This window comes from Anguilla anguilla, chromosome 4 (genome assembly GCF_013347855.1).
Source record: "Anguilla anguilla isolate fAngAng1 chromosome 4, fAngAng1.pri, whole genome shotgun sequence".
NCBI classification, from domain to species: Eukaryota; Metazoa; Chordata; class Actinopteri; order Anguilliformes; family Anguillidae; genus Anguilla; species Anguilla anguilla.
This window is the reverse complement of record NC_049204.1, coordinates 52,477,354-52,498,035: the sequence shown is the minus strand read 5'-3', so window position 1 is coordinate 52,498,035 and position 20,682 is coordinate 52,477,354. Positions and strand designations below refer to the sequence as shown.

The 20,682-nt window shown below is 39.3% G+C and overlaps 1 protein-coding gene across 2 annotated transcripts; it reads right to left on the bottom strand.

Moving 5' to 3' along the window:
* Nucleotides 1-2,935: 2,935 nt before the first annotated feature.
* ankrd33ba (ankyrin repeat domain 33ba) lies at nt 2,936-18,390 on the bottom strand. 2 transcript variants are annotated; one of them, XM_035416178.1, is made up of 4 exons: nt 17,311-18,390; nt 4,738-4,867; nt 4,172-4,312; nt 2,936-3,902 (listed from the first exon to the last, which is right to left on the bottom strand). In XM_035416178.1, the coding sequence occupies exons 1-4, from the start codon at nt 17,707-17,709 to the stop codon at nt 3,067-3,069; spliced, it is 1,506 nt and encodes a 501-aa protein (XP_035272069.1). In that variant the 5' UTR covers nt 17,710-18,390; the 3' UTR covers nt 2,936-3,066. The 2 variants fall into 2 exon arrangements, with proteins under 2 accessions (XP_035272069.1, XP_035272070.1); XM_035416179.1 differs by lacking the exon at nt 17,311-18,390 and adding an exon at nt 16,330-17,304.
* Between the last annotated feature and the right edge of the window lie 2,292 nt (nt 18,391-20,682).

The following is a 20,682-nucleotide window of genomic DNA, read 5'->3' as shown; positions in this document are numbered from 1 at the left end:
TTAAATACATGAGTAATCACCTCCAGAATTACTGGTACCCTTAATAAAGCAGAGCAAAAAATTATGTAATAAATATTGAGATATCTGTTCTTCTTTATGGTTTTAATGCTATGGGAGGTCACTGCAAGCCTAGAGCATTACAGAAAGCTAGTGGTCTGTTAACTGTCCTGTGTAGGCCCTTGGATGTAAAACTTGAGCATTATATCCTCATGGCATTCATACAGTAGCGCTTTCTAAAATCATGTGGTTTTAACAGGGTGAACCATCCCTTGGTAGAACAGTTTCACCTTTTGTCAAGAGCAACTGTTCTTTAGATAAAGCCACACCTCTATATTTTAAAATAGCCTATGCTAATGCGCTACTTTCATGCAGAGCTGTTACCAGACTGAGTTGGCTCATGTAGTCAGTCTCACTCTCTGGTAATTTCTCTTCTCTATAGTGTGCTGACCCATTCCAGCTCAGCCCACTCACATTATTGGCACTTGCCTGCATAACTGCAAAAGCACAGTTAAAAAAAAAAAAAAAAAAAAAAGTGAGAACACTAAAATCATGGAGATGGATAAAGTTTAGATTCTGGGTTGTGGGGGGCACCTCAAACTGGAAATGTGGCTAGAATCCAAGAGAGTCGTTTCAAAATGGGCAGATGGCAGCATTCAGTTTCCGTGTGCAACTGCTGTTGTGGGCAATACTGTAAAAGCACTCACGCTGTGCTAGTTCAGCCAGATTTGATTAGCCTTGAAGCAGCTCTAAAGTCTAAAGGGTGTTGAGATACTTGGAGGTACTGAAGAGTTTTGAATTACATATTTCAAAAAAGCAAAAATGACAGAATGACTGGGCTTGTAAAACTGTTTTTATTCACATTGTGAAGAGAAACCCACATATGAATCCTCTTCCAGTATTGCTCAGCATTATAAAGGGCATCTTAGCATTTAAAACTGTTAAAACAACACTTTATCTGTCATAATAGCTGGGTCACAGCTAAATCTTCAGCTTTGGAAGCTGGTGAGTTGAGAAGACCTGAACTCTAAAGCAGCTTTAAGTAGCTCTGTGGGTGTGATATGCTGCCTTCCTGGCCGTTTGGAGGAAGACCAAACCGAGGACGGGAAACGGGTCATTTCCTGACAGCCCTGCTCAGAGGCACGCTGGCACAACGGGGAGGGGGAAACGAGGCTCGTACTCCACCCGACGCATCGGTGGAAAGCTCTCGTCTTTCACTCGAAACCGCGGCTCGCCCGTCCCCTCTGCCCTGGAAGTGATCAGCTGCCGCTACCGGTCCCCTCAACCTGTCACACCCGCCGTGCCTCTCAAAAACAGAGAATTACAAAGTGCATCCCTGAGATGAGATTGTCCTCAATATGTGTGTGTGGGGGGCAACCCACTGCCAGGTGGACAAATGGGCCGCATTAATGTCGAGAGTACCATGTTTAGTTTTTGGGTATGAAAACATGGCCCTCAATGGAGATGCAGAACACTTACAGGTTGCATACAGAAATCAACAGCGAAAGTCAAAGCATTTCTCAGAAGTCCCCTTATGAGTCCCAAAATGGGTGGGGCCGCAATGATCATTTGTTTAAAGCAGGGCTGCCCAACCCTGTTTCTGGAGATGTACTGTCTTGTAGGTTTTCACTACAACCATAAGAAAGCACACCTCACTCCACAACTAGAGATTAGGGTTGAAATGAAAACCTGCAGGATGGTAGATCTCCAGGATCAGGGTTTGGAAGCGCTGCTTTAAAGCAAATATATTGTGCTCCACAGAAAATCATTATAATTAGTTTAAAATGTAGTTTAGATCAACAGGTCACTTACAGTATTTTGTGACTCTCCCTATTTTTCTGCTGTACTGAATCCTCGTTCTCCCATCGCTACCTTAAAGTGTCACTTCAGTAGTTTCCCAGTAAAATGTCTTAGTGGGGTAGAGGATGGGGACTTTGACCTTCTATGTAGATTCTTATGTAACATAACATTACTTTGGATAGGAGCAGACAAAAGCTGAATAAATATTAACACAGTATGCTGTTTAGTTAGGTCCAACAATACAGGGAAAAAACCTCTTAGTTTTGCAGTGTAGACAAAACCGGACATATTGCAGGCTGGAATAGTAACAATAATCTCTGGTATTAAGTATTTCAATGAGTTTTTTTTTTTTTTTTCCTTTTTTATTATGTTGTTACTGAATATATTCTATATGCTCTATCCATCCAGTCACTTCATTTCAGCATCCATATAAAAATAGTGTTTTTATGACTACACTGAGTGTATTGCAAAATATATTCATTTTTGCTGCTATTAACAGAGCCAATGCTTTGCTTAACTTAGTACTACATCACTCATTTTCAGGTCATGTAAATGTTAAGTATGATGCCCAGCTATCACCTGTTCCACTATGGAGTAGTTGCGTACATATTTTCACTTTATAGTCACATCTCCAAAACAATTTTTGCACAAATATGACATTTTTGTTTTACAAAATATGCACTGTGGTACATTCATTCTGCAAAATACATACGTTTTTTTAAAGCTTGTTATTTCAGTTGATTATCAAGCTATTTAAAAAAGTATTGCTATCGCTTGTCAAATTCCATTGTCCATTGAACATATAAAGCCCGTTTTTAGTAAAGGAATTTGACCAATTGAATTCGTTGTTAAATCTTCATGGTCTTTTCCTTCTTTTAACTCCCTCCCCTTTCTTAAGTGGAAGTGACATGCTTAGCATGCAACTCAAATAGTGTTTTTCCTCACTATGGTAAAACTCTTTATATTAAAAAATGACTGAAGATAGCATTTAGTGTAAAAAATCATGGACACAACATGTTTAAATCCCCTGAATATGTGATGCAGGTAATAAAATAAAGCTGTAGCTCTCACTATAGGTTTGTTAGTCACGTGAATCACATAAATGCACATTATTAAAATCTATCATATTTTTGTTCAAAAGCAATAAATAGGAAAATAAATTAATATAAATTATTTCAAGTATGAAGCCCTCACAAGGCGTGTGGCTCAACTCAGCAGCTGGTGGTCAACTCTCCTCAGCTTTAAGGTTTCGGGTGGGGGAGGGGAGTTTCACTTCCTCTTCCCCGTGAGCAAAAGTCTCCGTGCGACGACCCTCTTCCTCTCGGCCTCCTCCATCTTCTTCTTCTCGGCCTCCTCGGCCTTCTTCCTCTCCTCCTTCAGCTCCTTGTACCTCCACTTGGGGATCTGCAGGAAGTGCTCGTCCTTGCAGCTGCTCTTCTTGCGGCTCTTCTCCGGCTCGTAGTCGGGGGGCGGGGCCTTGGTCACCCGCAGCTTGGGCAGGACGGCGTCCGGCCGCACGCTGCCCCTCCTGGCCGGGCGCGTGGCGAGCAGGCTGCCGTGCCTCTGCCTCGCCGCGTCCTCCGCGCTGGGCCGCCGGTCCTTCCTCCTGGGGGCCAGGGTGGCCCGGAAGTGCCGGGAGACCAGCCCGTGGTCGCCGTGGCGCTCTGGGTCCGGGCTCTGGAGCGGCTCGCCCCGCTCCCTCCGGAGTATCTCCTGCACGGAGTAGCGCCTCTTGCTGACGCAGGGCGGGCTGCCCGGGCACACCGTCCGGCAGGCCGTGGCGACGAAGGGGCTGGTGAGGCCGGTGGTCGCGCGCACCATGTGGTCCAGCACCCCGCCGTCGGCGGGCTCCGAGCCGGCGGCGAAGGAGAGGGCGCCGCGCACCGTCTCCGACAGCTTGTGCAGCCAGCCCCTGGGCTCCCGAGCGCTGGCCACCAGCTCCGGCAGCCTGGGCCACTCGGCCCGGTAGGAGTCGCGGTACTGCTCGGGGCACGGCTGGGTCATCAGGCGCAGCATGAGGTGGGCCGTCTCGTGGCGGCCCGTGAAGAGGGCCCACTGCCGCGGAGTCAGCCTCCGCCCGTCGTCCCGCGCCTCCAGGTCCGCTCCTGGTGGGACAGCACAGATAAGAGATCACGCTCTGCAGTGCGCACTCACACTGCGGCCTTGTTGAAGTTTCAGTAATGTTTTTTATCGTTAATTTTTAGTGCAATAGCACGTGATATTAGCTTAATATTTTCTCAAATGCAATATGCTGTTTTATACAAGGAGCATGTGGTCCACTTGAGCATGTGGTCCATTACAGTATGTCTTACGACGTATCGTAAGGAAAGAAAACTGCGGGAGGACCATGGGATTCTGAGAGAGGACTGCGCACCTGCCAGCATCAAAGCTCGGACACAGTCTGTTCTGCCTTGCATAGCCGCTTTCATGAGAGCTGTGAAGCCATGACAGTTCCTTCTCTCGATGTCAAGGCCAGAGTAGTAGTTGAGCAGGTAGTTAGAGATGGTTATGTGTCCTGGAAATATGAAGGAGATATTGTAATTTGCATTTGATTCTTTGCTGTACTAAAATTCCCTCAATAATCCTGAACTAAATGTATCCACAACAATCTAGTCTTCGTTTAGTACAGATATCTCCACTGTAGACCTCTATTCAGGGTAGCATGTAAGCTACACTATCACTAAATTGCTGTTTTGAAATGAGATGACTGCCAGTAACACAGTCCAACGTGTGTGTCTGCATTCATGCGCATGTGTGTGTGTGTGTGTGTGTGTGTGTGTGCCTGTATATCCATACTCATGACTTTTCATCTTATTCTTCTTAAATGACCTTGCATGGTGGGAAAAGCAAAACATAAACATAAACATAAAACAGAAAGCAGTACTGGACAACACTACCTTGTCATGTTTGATAGAGAGTATGTTGCAGAACAGGTCTTACCAGCCTGAGCAGCAGTAATGAGGGCAGTGTTGCCTTCATTGTCCTGCCAGTTCACATCAATGTAAGGGCACTCTGCAAGGGCAACGACTACATCCACATATCCCTGGTAACAGGCAACTATCAATCCTGTCTGAAAAGAAACAGATGGAAATAGTGCTTTATTCTTTAGAGTTTTTAAAAATGTGTTGTTGTTTTCAGAATGAGATCCCACAAGACCCCACCACCCCATAACTTACTAATTGCAGGAAAATCATTTCAAAAGTAATACGATGTTTTATATGTTGAATAATGAGACATAGGAAGGTTCTTTATTGGAGAGTTCAAAAACTATTTTGAGATATTGTATACTGCCTCCAAATAGAATGCTAAGAATCATGTCTCACGTATTGCCTGGCTAAATAATGAAAATGTCTGGTAATTTCAATAAACCAGATTTAGTATAATGCAAGCAATGCTTGATATTTTAATCACATTCCTAACAACATTTATTCTAAGCATAAGCAATTGCCCTCAAAGGTGACAGAGAAAGCTATAGTATCACGTGCAGCTTTATGAAGAACATTTTAAAGATGGGCATGACAAGTACCCAGTGGAAAAATAACAAGTGTCACAGGACCACAGGCTTGAATTTGTTACACATCGCTGGCATTGTGCGAAAACCTTTCTTGACATGCCAAGAGGATATGTAACACACATATAAAATAGAGCAAGCTGACTTTAGAAAACACTACATGTTAATTTGACCATTCAGTGAAATATTAAACATCAGCCCTAAATGCATATTATGGATTCAGCTGAAATGCATGCAGAACATCTTCTATGCAGAATTACAACAACGCAATCTGTAGCCCGACATCATTGTGGGGTATGAATGCAGCAGTACCGCAAGGACATCAAGCTAGCAAAACTCCAGCCTGAGGCCAAGGTCAAGATGTTCTTCTTGAAAGACGTTTTCAGATTTGTTTTCTTAGGTCAGTCATTGTTATGCTGTACATTGTCAACATATGAGAACATAATCATATATGTCGTAAATATGATGCCCCTCCCCCCTTTTAAGTACTAATTGGTGATAGATCATTTACCAGTTTTACATTTTTAAAGAATCAATCAATTAAGCTGCTTACATTAATTTTATAAAATTCAACTTTAATTAGCCAATTAATATACCACATTTTTCAAATACTGGTGTGCAGTACAAGGTTCAGTGTGACATCTCTACAAAGCACAGTACAAGAAATCGCAGACCATTGCTGATTTTATATCTAAACCTAACATGCAATTTTGTGAAATAAAAACACATTTTTAATCATCTGCCTGCATGACCAACTGCATCTCTCAGCTTAGAGGGTTACAGCATCTAAAACAAGATTGTTAGAAATCCCTTAAAATAATACCATGCATATCTATCCAGCTGTCTACCACTTTATGTTGCCTGCACAAGGAATGTTGCACCTCTGAGATACACTATATGGCCAAAGTATGTGGACACCTGGTATCCAACATCCTATCAAACATTATGGGCAATAATACAGAGTGGTCCACCCTTTTTTTGCTATAACAACCTCCGCTCTTCTGGGAAGACTTCATACTAGATGTTGGATCATTGCTGCAGGGATTTGCTTCCATTCAGCCAGAAGAGCATTAGTGAGGTCGAGCACTGATTGGGTGATTAGGCCTGGCTCGCAGTTGGTTTTCCAATTGATCTGAAAGGTGTTGGATGGGATTGAGGCCAGGGCTCTGTGCAGGCCAGTCGAGTTCTACCACATCGATCTCGACCAAACCATCCCTATACGGACCTTTCTGCGTACCCGGGTGCATTGTCATGCTAAAACAGAAAAGGGCCTTCCCTAAACCGTTGCCGCAAAGCTGGAAGCACAGAATCATTTAGAATGTCATTGCATTAATATTTACCTTCACTGGAACTAAGGGACCTAGGACAAACCATGGAAAAGAGCCCCAGACAAACGGGTGTCCAGATGCTTCAGGTCATATAGAGTATGTTTATGAATGGAAGTTTCAGAATTTTCTGGCAGAAATATATTATGCGGTGTAATCTTACAGAATATGTTAGAAAACTAGTCCATGTGAGAAAGTTCCCCATTTATTTCAAAGGATGCAATAGTGTTGTAGTAATAGCACTACAACACAAAAACATGGCAAGAAATGCAAATATAAGCTGCCCTTATGTAAGTAGAATATATTATCAAGATAAGAAGATACTGCAACACTGAAAAATATATTGGCAAATAAACAATGTATTTCTGTTTTCAGATATTGCAGTATATTTTATACATGCATAATATATTTTTATATATTTTATGAAAAGTCTGTGTGTTTCCAATGTATTTCAGTCTATTCCTCTTCCATAATGGTGAAAAGGACAAAGCCAAGCAATGCTGCTACAAGTTTTTACTTGGCTTTCCAAGACAGAAACAGAGCCTGCAAAACATACACTACTTTTCACACGCTTCTAATTAGTGGTTTCAGGCTATTTCAGTCACACCCATTGCTAACAGTTGCATAAAATGAAGCATACAGCCATGCAATCTCCATTCACAAACATTGGCAGTAGAATGGGTCGTTCTGAAGAGCATGTGACTTTCAATGTGGCACTGTCATAGGATGCCACCTTTCCAACAAGTCAGTTCATCAAATTTCTGCCCTGCTAGTGCTGCCCCAGTCAATTTTAAGTGTTGTTATTGTGAAGTGGAAACACATAGGAGTAACAACAGCTTAGTCTCGAAGCAGTAGGCCACACAAGCTCAAAGAACAGGACCGCCGAGTGCTGAAGCATGTAGCGCATAAAAATCATCTGTCCTCAATTGCAACACTCACTACAGAGTTCCAAACTATCCCTGGAAACAACGTCAGCACAAAAACTGTTTGTCAAGAGCGTCCTAAAATGGGTTTCCATGGCAGAGAAGCCATACACAAGCCTAAGATTACCATGTGCAGTGCCAAGCGCCAGCTAGAGTGGTGTACAGCACACTGCCATTGGACTCATGAGCGGTGGAAACGCATTATCTAGAGTGATTAATCATGTTTCACTATCTTGAGGTCTGACAGATGTATCTGGGCTTGGCGGAATGCATAGTGGCAACTGTTGTGGCCCAAATAGTGCCAACTGTAAAGTTTGGTGAAGACGTAATAATGGTCTGGGGCTGTTTTTCATGGTTTGGGCTAGGTCCTTTATTTCCAGTGAAGGGAAATCTTAATGGTACAGCATACAATGACATTCTAGAGAATTGTGCACTTCCAACTTTGTGGTAGCAGTTTGGGGAAGGCTCTTTCCTGTTTCAGCAGCAAGGCACATAAAGAAATGGTTTGCTGAGTTTGGTGGGGAATAATTTGGCTGGCCTGCACAGAGCCCTGACTTCGACCCCATCAAACACCTTTGGGATGAATTGGAATGCCAACTGTGAGCCAGGCCTTATGCCCAACATCAGTGCCCAACCTCGCTAATGCTCTTGTGGCTGAATGGAAGCAAATCCCTGTAGCCATGTTCTAAAATCTACTGGAAAGTCTTCCCAGAAGAGAGGAGGCTGTTACAGCAGCAAAGGGGGATCCAACATATTAATGCCCATGGTTTTGGAATGAGATGTTCAACTATGGGTACATATAAGTACATATGGGTGTGAGGTTCAGGTGTCCACATACTTTTGGAAATGTAGCATCTTACAGCTGATATAGATGGTATGGAAATTTGTGTGGACTCATATGTACTCACCACCAGTCAGCGACTGAATAAAGATTCAAACATTCTTCATAACCTCACTTTTTTCTATACATTTTTTAGTGATTTTTTAGTGAAGAAAGTGGATGCATACCTGATACATCATTAAAGTATGTTTTTATGAAATATGATTAGCCAAATAATATAGGAGCAGACAAATATGTGCCTTAAGAAAGAGAATCAAAGTTCCATTTGGTTTTGATTCTTTCCTATCAATTGGTGAAATAAGGAATTAACCATGAAGGGCTGTTGTATGAGAGTAATACATGGTGTGGTATAATGCCTTCTGACAGTGTCTGGGTGGAAAATTCATCTTTGGTCTCTGCACGCATTTGAGCAATTTGTTTTAGTCCATTTTTTTGCACATTTCCTCTGACAAATTGATTTGCTTCAAAGATGGCCATACATCACTTTTATTTATGCAAAATCAAACTGTTTAACAAACTGGTTTTGGAATTTGATTCCAAATTTGAATGACAAATTCCATGGCAACAGGTCTGCATCACCATTTTATTATAAGGTTCTGACAGAGAAAACAATACTATTCCTTTTTATCACTTGCTATAACTGTCTGAATTATAGCATTCTGACCACATTTTCAGTTTCCCAAATTTGTGATGCTGACCTGCTGAGGTGCCAGACATGTGGAAAGTGATTATATTTCCTCCACTTTGAGTGAAACAATTAAGTCGCTATTCAAAGGAGGTAGAATTTATATTGCCCAGTAAATATCAATGTTACACACTGAAGTACTTAAAATTTAACAAAAGCAACTGAAAACTACATTTTATTCTGCCAGCAATTAAGGCCTCCAATTAATTTCATATTAATGTAATAATAAAGCATTTTTTAAAAATTATAATACAAATATTTCATTATGCCTGAAAACCAGCATTTTTATTGTTTTCAGTCAATACTTAATGTTATAACAGCCTGCTTTAATTCCTTGATTTTCATTGCTTAGAATAGGACTTGAATGGGGAAGCAGTGCATCACACAAGAAACAAAGCCAGAAAGGCATATCTGCTATTCTTGTATAATTGAGATGTTCAGACTCTGTTCAGTTGAATTTACAGACAGCTTTAGAAGCAACTGTAATTAAAAGATAAAGCTGACCTTGTTAATTGGAAAGCTGCTTTAAGAGGCATTTTTTTCTGCTCACATGGTGGTGAATTGTTCACTATTTGTCAAATTGACAGGAGCTACAGTATTTATCAGTGAAAAGCAGACTAGCAAATGTACAAATCTGTATGCTGGTGTAAATATACTGTTACAAGGAAACCCATTAAATCTCAACCAGAATGGCACAAGAGATGGCCAGATCCTTGATATTTAGGTTGTAAATTAAGTATAAATTATCTGCTTAAGGTCTTATTAGCAAGTTTCTGACTATGAAACATTAAAAAAAAAAAAAACTATGAAACTCAAAAATTTTAATATTAAATGTTGATGTGTTGATTTCTTATGTCTTTTTAAGTAGGCATTGCTGATTGCAGCAGCAATGTCAACATAACATTCATGAGACAATTCTTGGCGATAAATGTATCTTCACAGAGGGCAGTATAATCACTTATACTGTATCACGATCAAACAAATCTTACAGAGATTTCAAAAGAATATGTCAGATAAACTGTCATAATTTTGACTGGACTAGATTAAGACTGCAAAGATGCAGTTAATTACTTTACTCAAGTTAAATTATTTCTTAAAATGAATGACCTTAGGGCAAAACTGTTTTACATTCTTGATTTTGACCACCCCTTGCATTTTGTGCAGAAACCTTACAATCTGAACAATTTACAAGAATCCACCATCAAAATTAAATCTTCTTTCTATAAACTTTCACATCTCATGGTGCGAGGTTGAACAAGAGATTGCCCTTTTCAGTTTTGAAATACATCACTTTCATGCCATACATTGAAATCTTATGTCAAATGAAATATTCAAAGCCGAAGACTAGAAAGTAACATTTTGGTAGTGCAAATGACTACATGTATGCACATTGTATTCACATGTACAATCACACAATTGGCCACTATTCTCACTTCTTTTCATTTTTCATGTTAAACTAAAGAGATCTAGGCTATTTGGATGATACGGGGTTTAAACTGTAGATAAGAGTATCATAGAACCATTTAAAAACTCAAGTTTGCAGTTGTTGTGCAGAGTAATAAATTGTAGATATGTAACCTACTGCTAAAATTACAGTTTGTGGCTATCTTTACATTCAGTGTTTGCCCTTAGCGCCCTATATTACACAGAGAGGTGACGGCAGTGCACTGGATAACCACTAGTGAGCCTTTCTGTACAACACACTACTGCAGGGACCTACTAAATATAACTTGAGACAACACTACTTTTACTGTGATGCAGTTAAAGAGAGAACTACTTTCAGACCATTGCTTATCTGTTGATCTTTATTTTAATGGATTGGGTCAAGAGAGGTAAATACTAAATACACACAGTGCTCTAGTCATGAACATAAAAGTTATTTTCATGCTCTATTATTTTAACCATTGCATACTGGCATTCCATATCACACAAACTAATTTAAGCCAAGAGACAATGAAAATATATACTGATACAGGATTTTACAGTGAAATGTAAGGAGTTTGTCAGATAATTTTAATTTAAAATTCCAACGATGATAAATTATGACAAGGATATACATTTTAGTCTGTTTAGCTTGCAGTTCACAAGCTTGATATTTTTATACAGTGTTGCCTAAATCTCAAAATTACTGTAGTATTGTGTGATAAATTAATTGGATTTTAACAGCCTTCTGTCAAAAACCCAGCCAGAGTAAACAACAGTGACTTTCAAAAACTGTTCAAAGACTATACAAGTTAACACATTTCATGTACCTTGCAATTTATTATTATTTGTTTTACCTCTAAAGAGAAAGTCTTTAGAGAAAGTGAAATTAATTCCTTGTTGTAAAGGTTTTAAGGAAAATCACAATGAAACAGTATAATTTCTCAATGGACTTGAGAGGGAATAAAACCTACTAAATTAAATGATCCCGGAAAAAAAACCATCATAACATTTTGTTACATGCCAAAACCTTTATGCACATTGGAATACAGGCTTCACATTGCTGTTGGTTTGCTGCTGATTATGTACAAACAAATGTTGCATTTTTCTTCCCACCATTTTTTTATTTTTTTATTATTTTACCTCGCTTGCTTTCTATGGGTTCTGGCTGGTTTTTGTCAAGTTTTCCTTCTAAAGTGTCTTAGCAGCTATAACCTGTAGAAAGGGCTACACAAATAAAATAGATGTTTTTATTTGATTTGATACTGTACATACTAAATAATCACTCAAATGGTTAATTTGAGTTCAATTATTACTTTGTCTTTATGTTAACAGCATTAACTTGTAAAAATTATAGGACCTGGAACAATGTTTTAATTTAAGTTGAATGAAATTCCTGGCAACATCTGATATGCACAGCAACACCGCAGTTGAATAATCAATACTACTTCACGGTTGAAATTCATCCATGTAATCCAAGTATATTTTTATTTTTTGTTTTTTATGCTCTAACAGTGGGATCCTACCATCAGAATGGGTAATCCTGAAGTAGCATAGACAGTGTGAATTTAGGTGACAGGCATCTGAGTCAGCTGGCCACTGGCCCTATGGAACACCAATCAAATCTTCTCCTCTGCGTCTTAACGCAAGTCTCAGACTCAGAGTAATCTGTAATATATTCTGCTCCCAAAATAGAAGGGATAAGCCATTGATTGCAGGCAGAGTTGTGATGTACTTTCTGCCCTGTCCAACACTACTAAAAAATCTGACCTGAAGCACTGTAGAACCAAGGCCATATATAAAAATCAATCATACAAGCATGCTTTGGCATTGATGAGCACAGAAGATTATATAAAATTGACAATACGAGTAACTAAAAAGGAGTAATTATATTTTATATACTAAAACTATTTCTCAGAGATAAGGGTTTTTAAGTTACATTTTACCATAAAATTAGGTGGCATAATCACTCCAAATTATTATTTTAAATAAAATCAAACAAAAATAAATCTGTATTAACATGCTACTTTTTTTTTACTTAATCTCAAATGTGGGGAAATGTGTTGTGGCACAGTTGCAAGATCCATATGGGGAAATGGGCAAATAACTAGGAAAATAACTTTAAATAACTCTAATTAACAAAATATGAAACTTAATGACCTTCACAATACTACAGACAGACACACACACACACACACACACACACACACACACACAATAAGGCAGATGGTTTGGGAGGCAATGAAAAATCGAGTTTAGGAGACAAGGTTGCAAAATCTATTATCAGATATGTAAGATTCTAAGTTAAATGGAACCATGAACTCCAGTAGGTACCAAGACATTTGGGCCTGAAAAGCTGGTTCCCTCTGCCAGGGAACTTACTCACAAAATCATCGTTCAGCAAGACTAAGAACACAATTTGAGAAAAGGGTCCTTTGGTTGATTCCACTGAACCATTATTATAGCTGTTCCAATTAATTAAAATTAGTTGAGAATTAGAAAGGAGCTCAGTACTTGTATTAGGCCTACTTATTTTTATAGTCTTTACATGCTACTTTATCAATACTGTTGGAAGCCACTGTATATAATAAATAACTTCTGAAAAACTAATTATGGTAAATAATAGTTTAACCACAATAAAGGTAAGAAAAAAAGCATATCTACTACATTCTCAAACAAATGTATTTATTATGGAGAGGGAACCCTAAAATATCCTAGCGAGGACCTACTCTTTCCTTCAACTTTCCATGCATGCAAAGTTTAACTGAGCAACTCCTTCAACATTTCTGTTTTAACTTTGTCAGCTTAAAAAAAGTAGGCATTCCAATAATACAGTATGAATAAAACCTAAAAACGAAAACAAAGAACTCCACTTTCTCCACTGTAAGCTACAGAGTGAGAAAGCTATTTTAATACATAAAAACATGCATTAAAGGAAACCAATATTTCAAGTGAAATATGATTTACTTGCAACTGCACTTCATGTATTTCATCTAATGCATGATCCTTAAGTGCAATCCAAAGAACATATTGCATTCAAAGCATACTGGTGTTTACAGTTGCTCAAACTGAACCCGATCACTTTAAAAGTAAAAACTGGCAGAGGTCTATTAATCATCCCCTACCCTTGTGCCCTTCTTAGAGGTGGCCAGTCAGCATTGGCCTCATTTTTGTAATATAATAGTGTGTCTACCAGCCTGTGAAGTATGGGAGAGATAAACCAGGTCAGTGGGTAAGTTGTGAGCCACAGCCTTCTGCTCTGTTGGTGCCTTCTATACACTTCAACCTCTTTTAATGGGAAACTGTAGCACACCATTGTGCATTTGCAGGATAGTGTGTTACAAGGACAACATGTCACTCAAATATTTAATAACACAAGATGAAGTACATGATGATTTTAAATCAGATTTTAATGCATTTTGTTTAAATATAATGCTCTACGCATGCCACACCAGGAGTGAAATCCTCCAAAATGTAGGACATTTGAAAAAATTATAGGCTATATTAAGTTTCTGAGTAAAGTCAAGACTGAAGATTTTGTCCAGGGAACTAAAACCCTGAGTAACTGACAACACTGGGCTTCCTCAAACAAGAAGCACAACGATAAAATACATGAACTGCTCTGATGAACTTGCCTGCAAGCTAGTGGCTATTAACTTTGTTCTTTAGCTTAGGAATGTTATCTGGAGCAAGGCATTCAGCTTATGCCACTTTTTCATGGACGATCCACAGCTGGATATGTACTGAAGCAAATGGTAAAACAGCAGTGACCCACTTGGGAATTGAACCTACAACTTTGGAGTTGAAAGCCCAATTGTCTAAACATTATGCTGCACTGTTGCCTTTAGGAACTAAAGTAGGAGCATGCATGTGTAACCCATTAAGAATAATATAACTTCATAGAATGAGGTGTTTTATATTCTAAATGTTAAATTTTAGTTAAATGTGCCCAATTAACCTAGTCCTCAAGTCCTCGAACTGGATTATCAGTTTTTAGAATACAACGTTGGACATTGAATCACTGCATTTCTGGACAAAAATATTTTCAGCCACAATAAATTAAGAAGAATGCACATCAATAAAGAAAGCTTGTAAAAATAGCTATAATAATTTGGTAGTTGTGAAGTATATGAGCACAACATATTAAATGAGGTCTATTAGATAAATAATTCACTATAATTCTGTTTTAAGGTCAATAATATATTCAAGCACTAAATTCCTGACCGCTTTAGAGCAATTAAAGAATCTCCAACCAATGGATACCTCAGCTGGACTCTGCTACACCAGGAATCTGTTGTAAAGTAGATTTGGAAGTATACCAGTCCACTGATTAGTTCATGTTTCTCTAATGATAAGTTGTGGATGTGGACAACATGCCGTGTGTACGATCCATGCACCTCATGCATTCAAATTAATGGGTCCATAAACTCACAAAAGCAGGGCTGTATGCAGACAGACTGGCCTGGGCCTAATTGTTGCAATGGCGAAGTCATTAAAATAAATAGGGACCAGCGATCGCTTCGCCATATATGTTCAAGAGGAAACTCACACACAAGAACTGGCTGTTCCAATACCTCAGAGCACCTCTGTGTTTTCAGACTTGAAGGCAACACTGCATTAAACAGGACATAGTGCATCAGTGCAACAAATTAGTGCTAAACACCACGTCACATGCAGCCTTATTCCAACATAAGGGGCCAAAAAAAATAAAAATAAATAATAAACAGGCCGGGTACTCAAAACAGGAAAGATGATCACTTTCCCAGTATTTACATAAACACACAGTCATGCCTTTCACCAACCCAGGGATATAATGTGTTTTGCTTAGTAAACAGGGGTTGAGTTCTGTATAATCTTACCATACGGGCAACTCAGCCATGGTGTTTTCCAATCTACTGCAAGTATAAAATATGTGATCAAAAAATCCAGGTCATGAACACTAATCTGGCCCTTGCACTCATGCAATCCCGGGACAGTCATTATAAAGCCCGGACACACGAAACCAGTGTAACTATATAATATCTCAAACATAATATCAAATGTCAGAAACAATACATATTCCACTGAAAGGTCTGTGGGAAGCTGTCCAAAACCTGAATCAACCATTTGCCCTGGGATGCAAGCCAGCTCAAATCTGCATTGCTGGGAAAAATAGGCAGTGGATGCAGGCCTTAAACTGAATTGATGGGATCTGAAACATCTGTAAATTCCCTTCCTTTTTTACATTGATATGATTGAAATTCTATACATACAAGCACGTTTTCCAAAGCTGTAAATATATGATTGTAGCACATCTGTTTCACATTATTATGAAATTCAGGTTTATAAAAAATATAGTGATGCCTTTCACCACTTGTGCACAGTTCCACTATCCTTCAGTAGACTGTTTTCCACATCTGTCTTAAATGACTTGAAATGACATCTGCCATTGTATTCTTTATTTGTTTATTTATTTATTGCTTTGGTTTATTTATTTATTTATTTACAATGTGCCAGGAAGCATGGTCTAAACATTCATGCTTCTTTTTTGAGGCAAACTGCAGTCTGAGAACAAAGATAATACTCAATCTGACAAAAATGTATTTATTGTAGGTACATTAAACACATTTATTTATGTACCTACTTTAATTACAAGCAGTGTTACATTTTAAGTTGCATGTTATTACTTGACACAACGCTTCTGCCAACCAATATAAGGTATTATTACAGAAGCATTGGTCAATGGCTGACTATGCTCACAAGATCACTTTTCTGGAGAGCCACTCAGTGGATAAGATAAATTGTTTCAGCTTTCTCAGACAAAATTATTTGGAATTAACCCTTACCTTAATGTCACAGTACTTCTGTGTGGTCAACACACTATAAATAGCCTATAGGCCTATTTTCTATATAGATCCATGCTTTCAAAAATTAATACTTTTTTCTACAACTTGGAATTGCAAATTGTGCAGTTACCTGCACCAGGAAGCATGCGCACTCCTCACAGGGAAACCAGTGTCTATGTTACACTATACAGGCCACAGGAGATTATTAGCATACTCATATGAAAGGAGAGAGGTATTGGTAGAGGTGCTGGTGGGTGGTCTCTTTGAGTAAACATCAGACAAGTCCTTACAGGGATGTTATTGGAATGGCAGATATGCCATCTACCCGGTTACAGCTTGCCAGGGCATGGCCCATACCTATACAACAACTAGAGTTTGGAACTTTTCAGGGTTTCCTAGAGAAATAACCACAGCGTCCATAGATTCTCATCCTTTAAAAACATTAACTTTTATACCTTATAAACACATTCTCTTCAGATGGTAAGAGGGAAAAACACAGCGCCAAGTTACATGAAATTATTTTGTCATAGTTAGCTGATTTTGTAGCCAGGTCTATAAAGCCTGACCAGCACCTTTGCTAAGTAAGCAACATAGGAAACCATGTCTTTTTCATAGTGGACAAGCTTTATAGCTGTTTACGCGTCTTTATTTGAGCCATTTGCGATTTCTAGTTCTTTATAGCCTATGGACTACTAATTGTGTAAGCTATTGAGTAATAAAATGCATCACTATTAGCAAATAGCTTTTTGGTATTTAGCCTACATCTTTAACCTTGTTTCAATCGATAAGATATGAAAATATTCGCTAAAGCCAACTCACCGGTGCCACTGATGACCATATGTTACAATAATCATACATTTCAAGACAAAGACATGGGCTAGTTTCCAACTGTCACTGATGAATGATTGATGACTTGGCGTTTAGGCTATTGGCTTGGGCCATACATCTCAAGTATCTTCGCCCCCATTGTAGCCTACTTACCCTACTGTTTTTGTCTGTCTCTCTCACTTCGTCTTCAGACACTCCTTGCCGTATCATAATCAGAACAATGGCAGCATTATTGCTGCAACATGCTTGGTACAAGGAGAGAGGCACAGGACTCTCAGGAGATAATGTCCTCTCACTGTCTTCAAAGTTATCATCTGGTGGATAAAATGAGTCATCTGAGGCAATACTCCTAGTATCGGGTAACTCGGATAATTCTTCATCTCCGTCGTCTTCTTCTTCACAAGATCCCGGATAGTCATATTTTTCCGAGAAATGAGCATATTCCACTGTGTGTGCGGGATGAACTTCGCTTCGACTTCTACTTTTTTGAATTTGTTTTAGTTTGACAGGAGAGGACCCTCCTCCTTCCCTGTCGTCTGTTATCAGCACCATTTAGACCCCCTAGATAAAAATCCACAGGGAAAAAGAACAGTGCACTTGAACCCCAAACTTCTTGAATTGTTGCCAACATCAAAACTTGGTAAAACAGTCTTTTAAAAAAAACTAGGGGTTTTGAGACCAATGTTGGTGATAATTTAAACTGCTTTAAATAAATTAGACTTTACTTGATGTAATAATATAGGAGTAGCCTATTTAAACTAGCCAAATAACGGTAACCCCCGGTAATCCCAAAACAATCGGCACTTTGCAGTGTAATTGCCGGAAGGCTATAGGTAGCTACACCACTGGAATGAAAAACAGATCCATCTCTGTGACTTCATACAAAGCGCTGCAATTCCAAATTTGATCCACGCATTTAACACGTCCAAGGAGGTTCGCTTTTCCCGAGAGTCATTATCTACGTCTTAAATAAAGTTTCCCAAAAAAGTTGTCATTTTAGTTATGCCATCAAGGCGAGCGAGAACTCATCGTCGATCGTTGAAAACCATTCTTAAAACCCGATTTAAGACGTTGTCGAATGTGTTTTTCGGTGAATATTTCAATATGTAATACACAGGATATAGAAAGTAAAACTGCTACATCCATTGCGACCGCTTTAGAGACACGCGTGGAAAACTGAAGCTCCATAATCCGATTAGCCCCTCTCTCTCTCTCTCTCTCTCTCTCTCTCTCTCTCTCTCTCTCTCTCTCTCTCTCTCTCTCTCTCTCTCTCTCTCTCTCTCTCTCTCTCTCTCTCTCTCTCTCTCTCTCTCTCTCTCTCTCTCTCTCTCTCTCTCTCTCTCTCTCTCTCTCTCTCTCTCTCTCTCTCTCTCTCTCTCTCTCTCTCTCTCTCTCTCTCTCTGCTTAAAATGTTGACATCAGGAATAATGTCTACGCAAAAGTCTAAGTAGGCTATGTCTGGAAACCGTAGCCTACAAGTCATATGACCTCAAATGGGAAATATTGTAAATCGCAGCCGATACGTTTTTCCCCTCAACCTTTACTAGAATTGTAGCACGAAACAAAAGAAATTCGGAAACTGCATTACACTCATGTTTTTAAGAGGAGGTTGGAAATTCCGAACGTTAAAACAGAAAGTAAAGAAGTGACTCATTCTGCCAGGGAATCCCAAATCGAGACGCAGTCCCCAACTGAATTAGGCTACATCAAGTCCCTTCGTCTAGTCGTGCTTTAGATTGCGCTACATTGAATCTGTTATCACAGGACTAGCATTTACATTGGTAGGCTACTGCTAATGCAAAGTAATAATACGTCGACACATTACTGTCTAAAGGGTGGTGATGGTGCGCGTGTGTGGGTGCGTGCGTGTGTGTTTAAATAACATTTGAAAACTTTGCTATTTATTGTCCCTGCTACTTTCCTGAATTTTCCAAATGTATGGAGTCCACATTATGTAGTCATGTCAGCACAATATCTCTTTTTTGGTCCTCACTAATAGTGCAGTGCCAAATGATTCACATGACCATAAAATAGTTATGATGTATTTCACCAGTGAGAACAGGGCTGTATATTGTTCTCATCATATTGGCAGACACAAGCTGAATTGCTGCATGAAAAGTGAAACATGATGTCAGAATCGTTCATTTGAAAAAGATCATTTTCAGTCATATAACACTCCCAGGACTTTTCCAACATAAATCTGGGAGTCCCCAGATTGGAGTATTTTTGAATGTTTGTGAACCCTTTGCTGAAGTCACTGATAACTAGTACACTTGCAGTTTTAATCATGGTCCTTTTCTTTATTTCTATTCTGTTATGCCCTGTATAGTTCATCGTTCCCATGAGGACTTCACTGTTGATCTTGCCCGACCCCCTCCCCACATGCAAATTCAGAAGTTTGATAATTTATTGCAGGAACAGGAGTTTTCAAATATTTTTAAAAATGAGCATTTCAAATGCACATCAGTTATATGAGGAAAAAAGCTGCTCACTGCTCAAGCTGCAGACTGAATCTTTTAAAATGACGCCACATTTATTACTTACACAAAGAAACAATTACTATAGATGCATAAAGACAGGTGTTTATGCAGAGAGATAGCCCTGTTGTGTTAGCCGCTCTGTATTCGGCCCCGCGATGCAGGTCTGACTGGGCGGTTTTGTGAAGCGGACACACGCTTGCGAGGACAGCCCCTGCGGGCCCCTCAGTGTCTGCAGAGACGCCCCGGGTGGCCAAACGCCTCCCCGCCCGAACACCTCCTCGCCCAAAAGCCTCTCCCATGGTTATTCATATTTGACCTTAATCTTTCATTGGCACAGTTTTCAGCCTGCATTGTATTAGCAGATAATCGGATCTGATAGAAATGACTTATGCTGTTAAGTAGGTTGTTTTCTCATTTTCCTCCTCCAGAAATCATTACACGGGCTTGAACTGAGACATGTTCATCAATGTCCTTCAATCAGACAGTCTGTCCTGCACGTAATGCCAAAGAATGAATAAGCTTCGCACCACAGACCTGATTGTCTGCTCTTCCACCAATGTCAGCATGCTTTGTGTCTGATTGCATATTGAAATGTGCACGGTTGATGTCAACACAGTAACTCTTAAGCCCAGCATAGCTGGCAGGATATACAACCAGTTGTTTTCCTTCAGTCTGGAGCTAACATAAAATTCATTATTTGCAAGCCTTGCCTTGTGGAATAAGATATACAGTGCCAAGAAAAAGTATTTGCCGATCCTGATTTCCTCTATTATTGTGTATGTGTCACATTGAATGGTTTCAGATCTTTAGACAAAATGTAATATTCGACAAAGGGAACCTGAGTAAACACAAAACACATTTTTAAAATGATTATTTAATTAATTTAATTAACACCCATATCGCCTATGTGAAAAAGTAATTTCCCCCTTAAACTTAATCACTGGTTGCACCACCTGAATATGAGTGTTTGATAACTTTTTAATTAAATCAATGACATAATCATTTTAAAAATGTGTCTTGTATTTACTCAGTTTCCCTTTGTCTA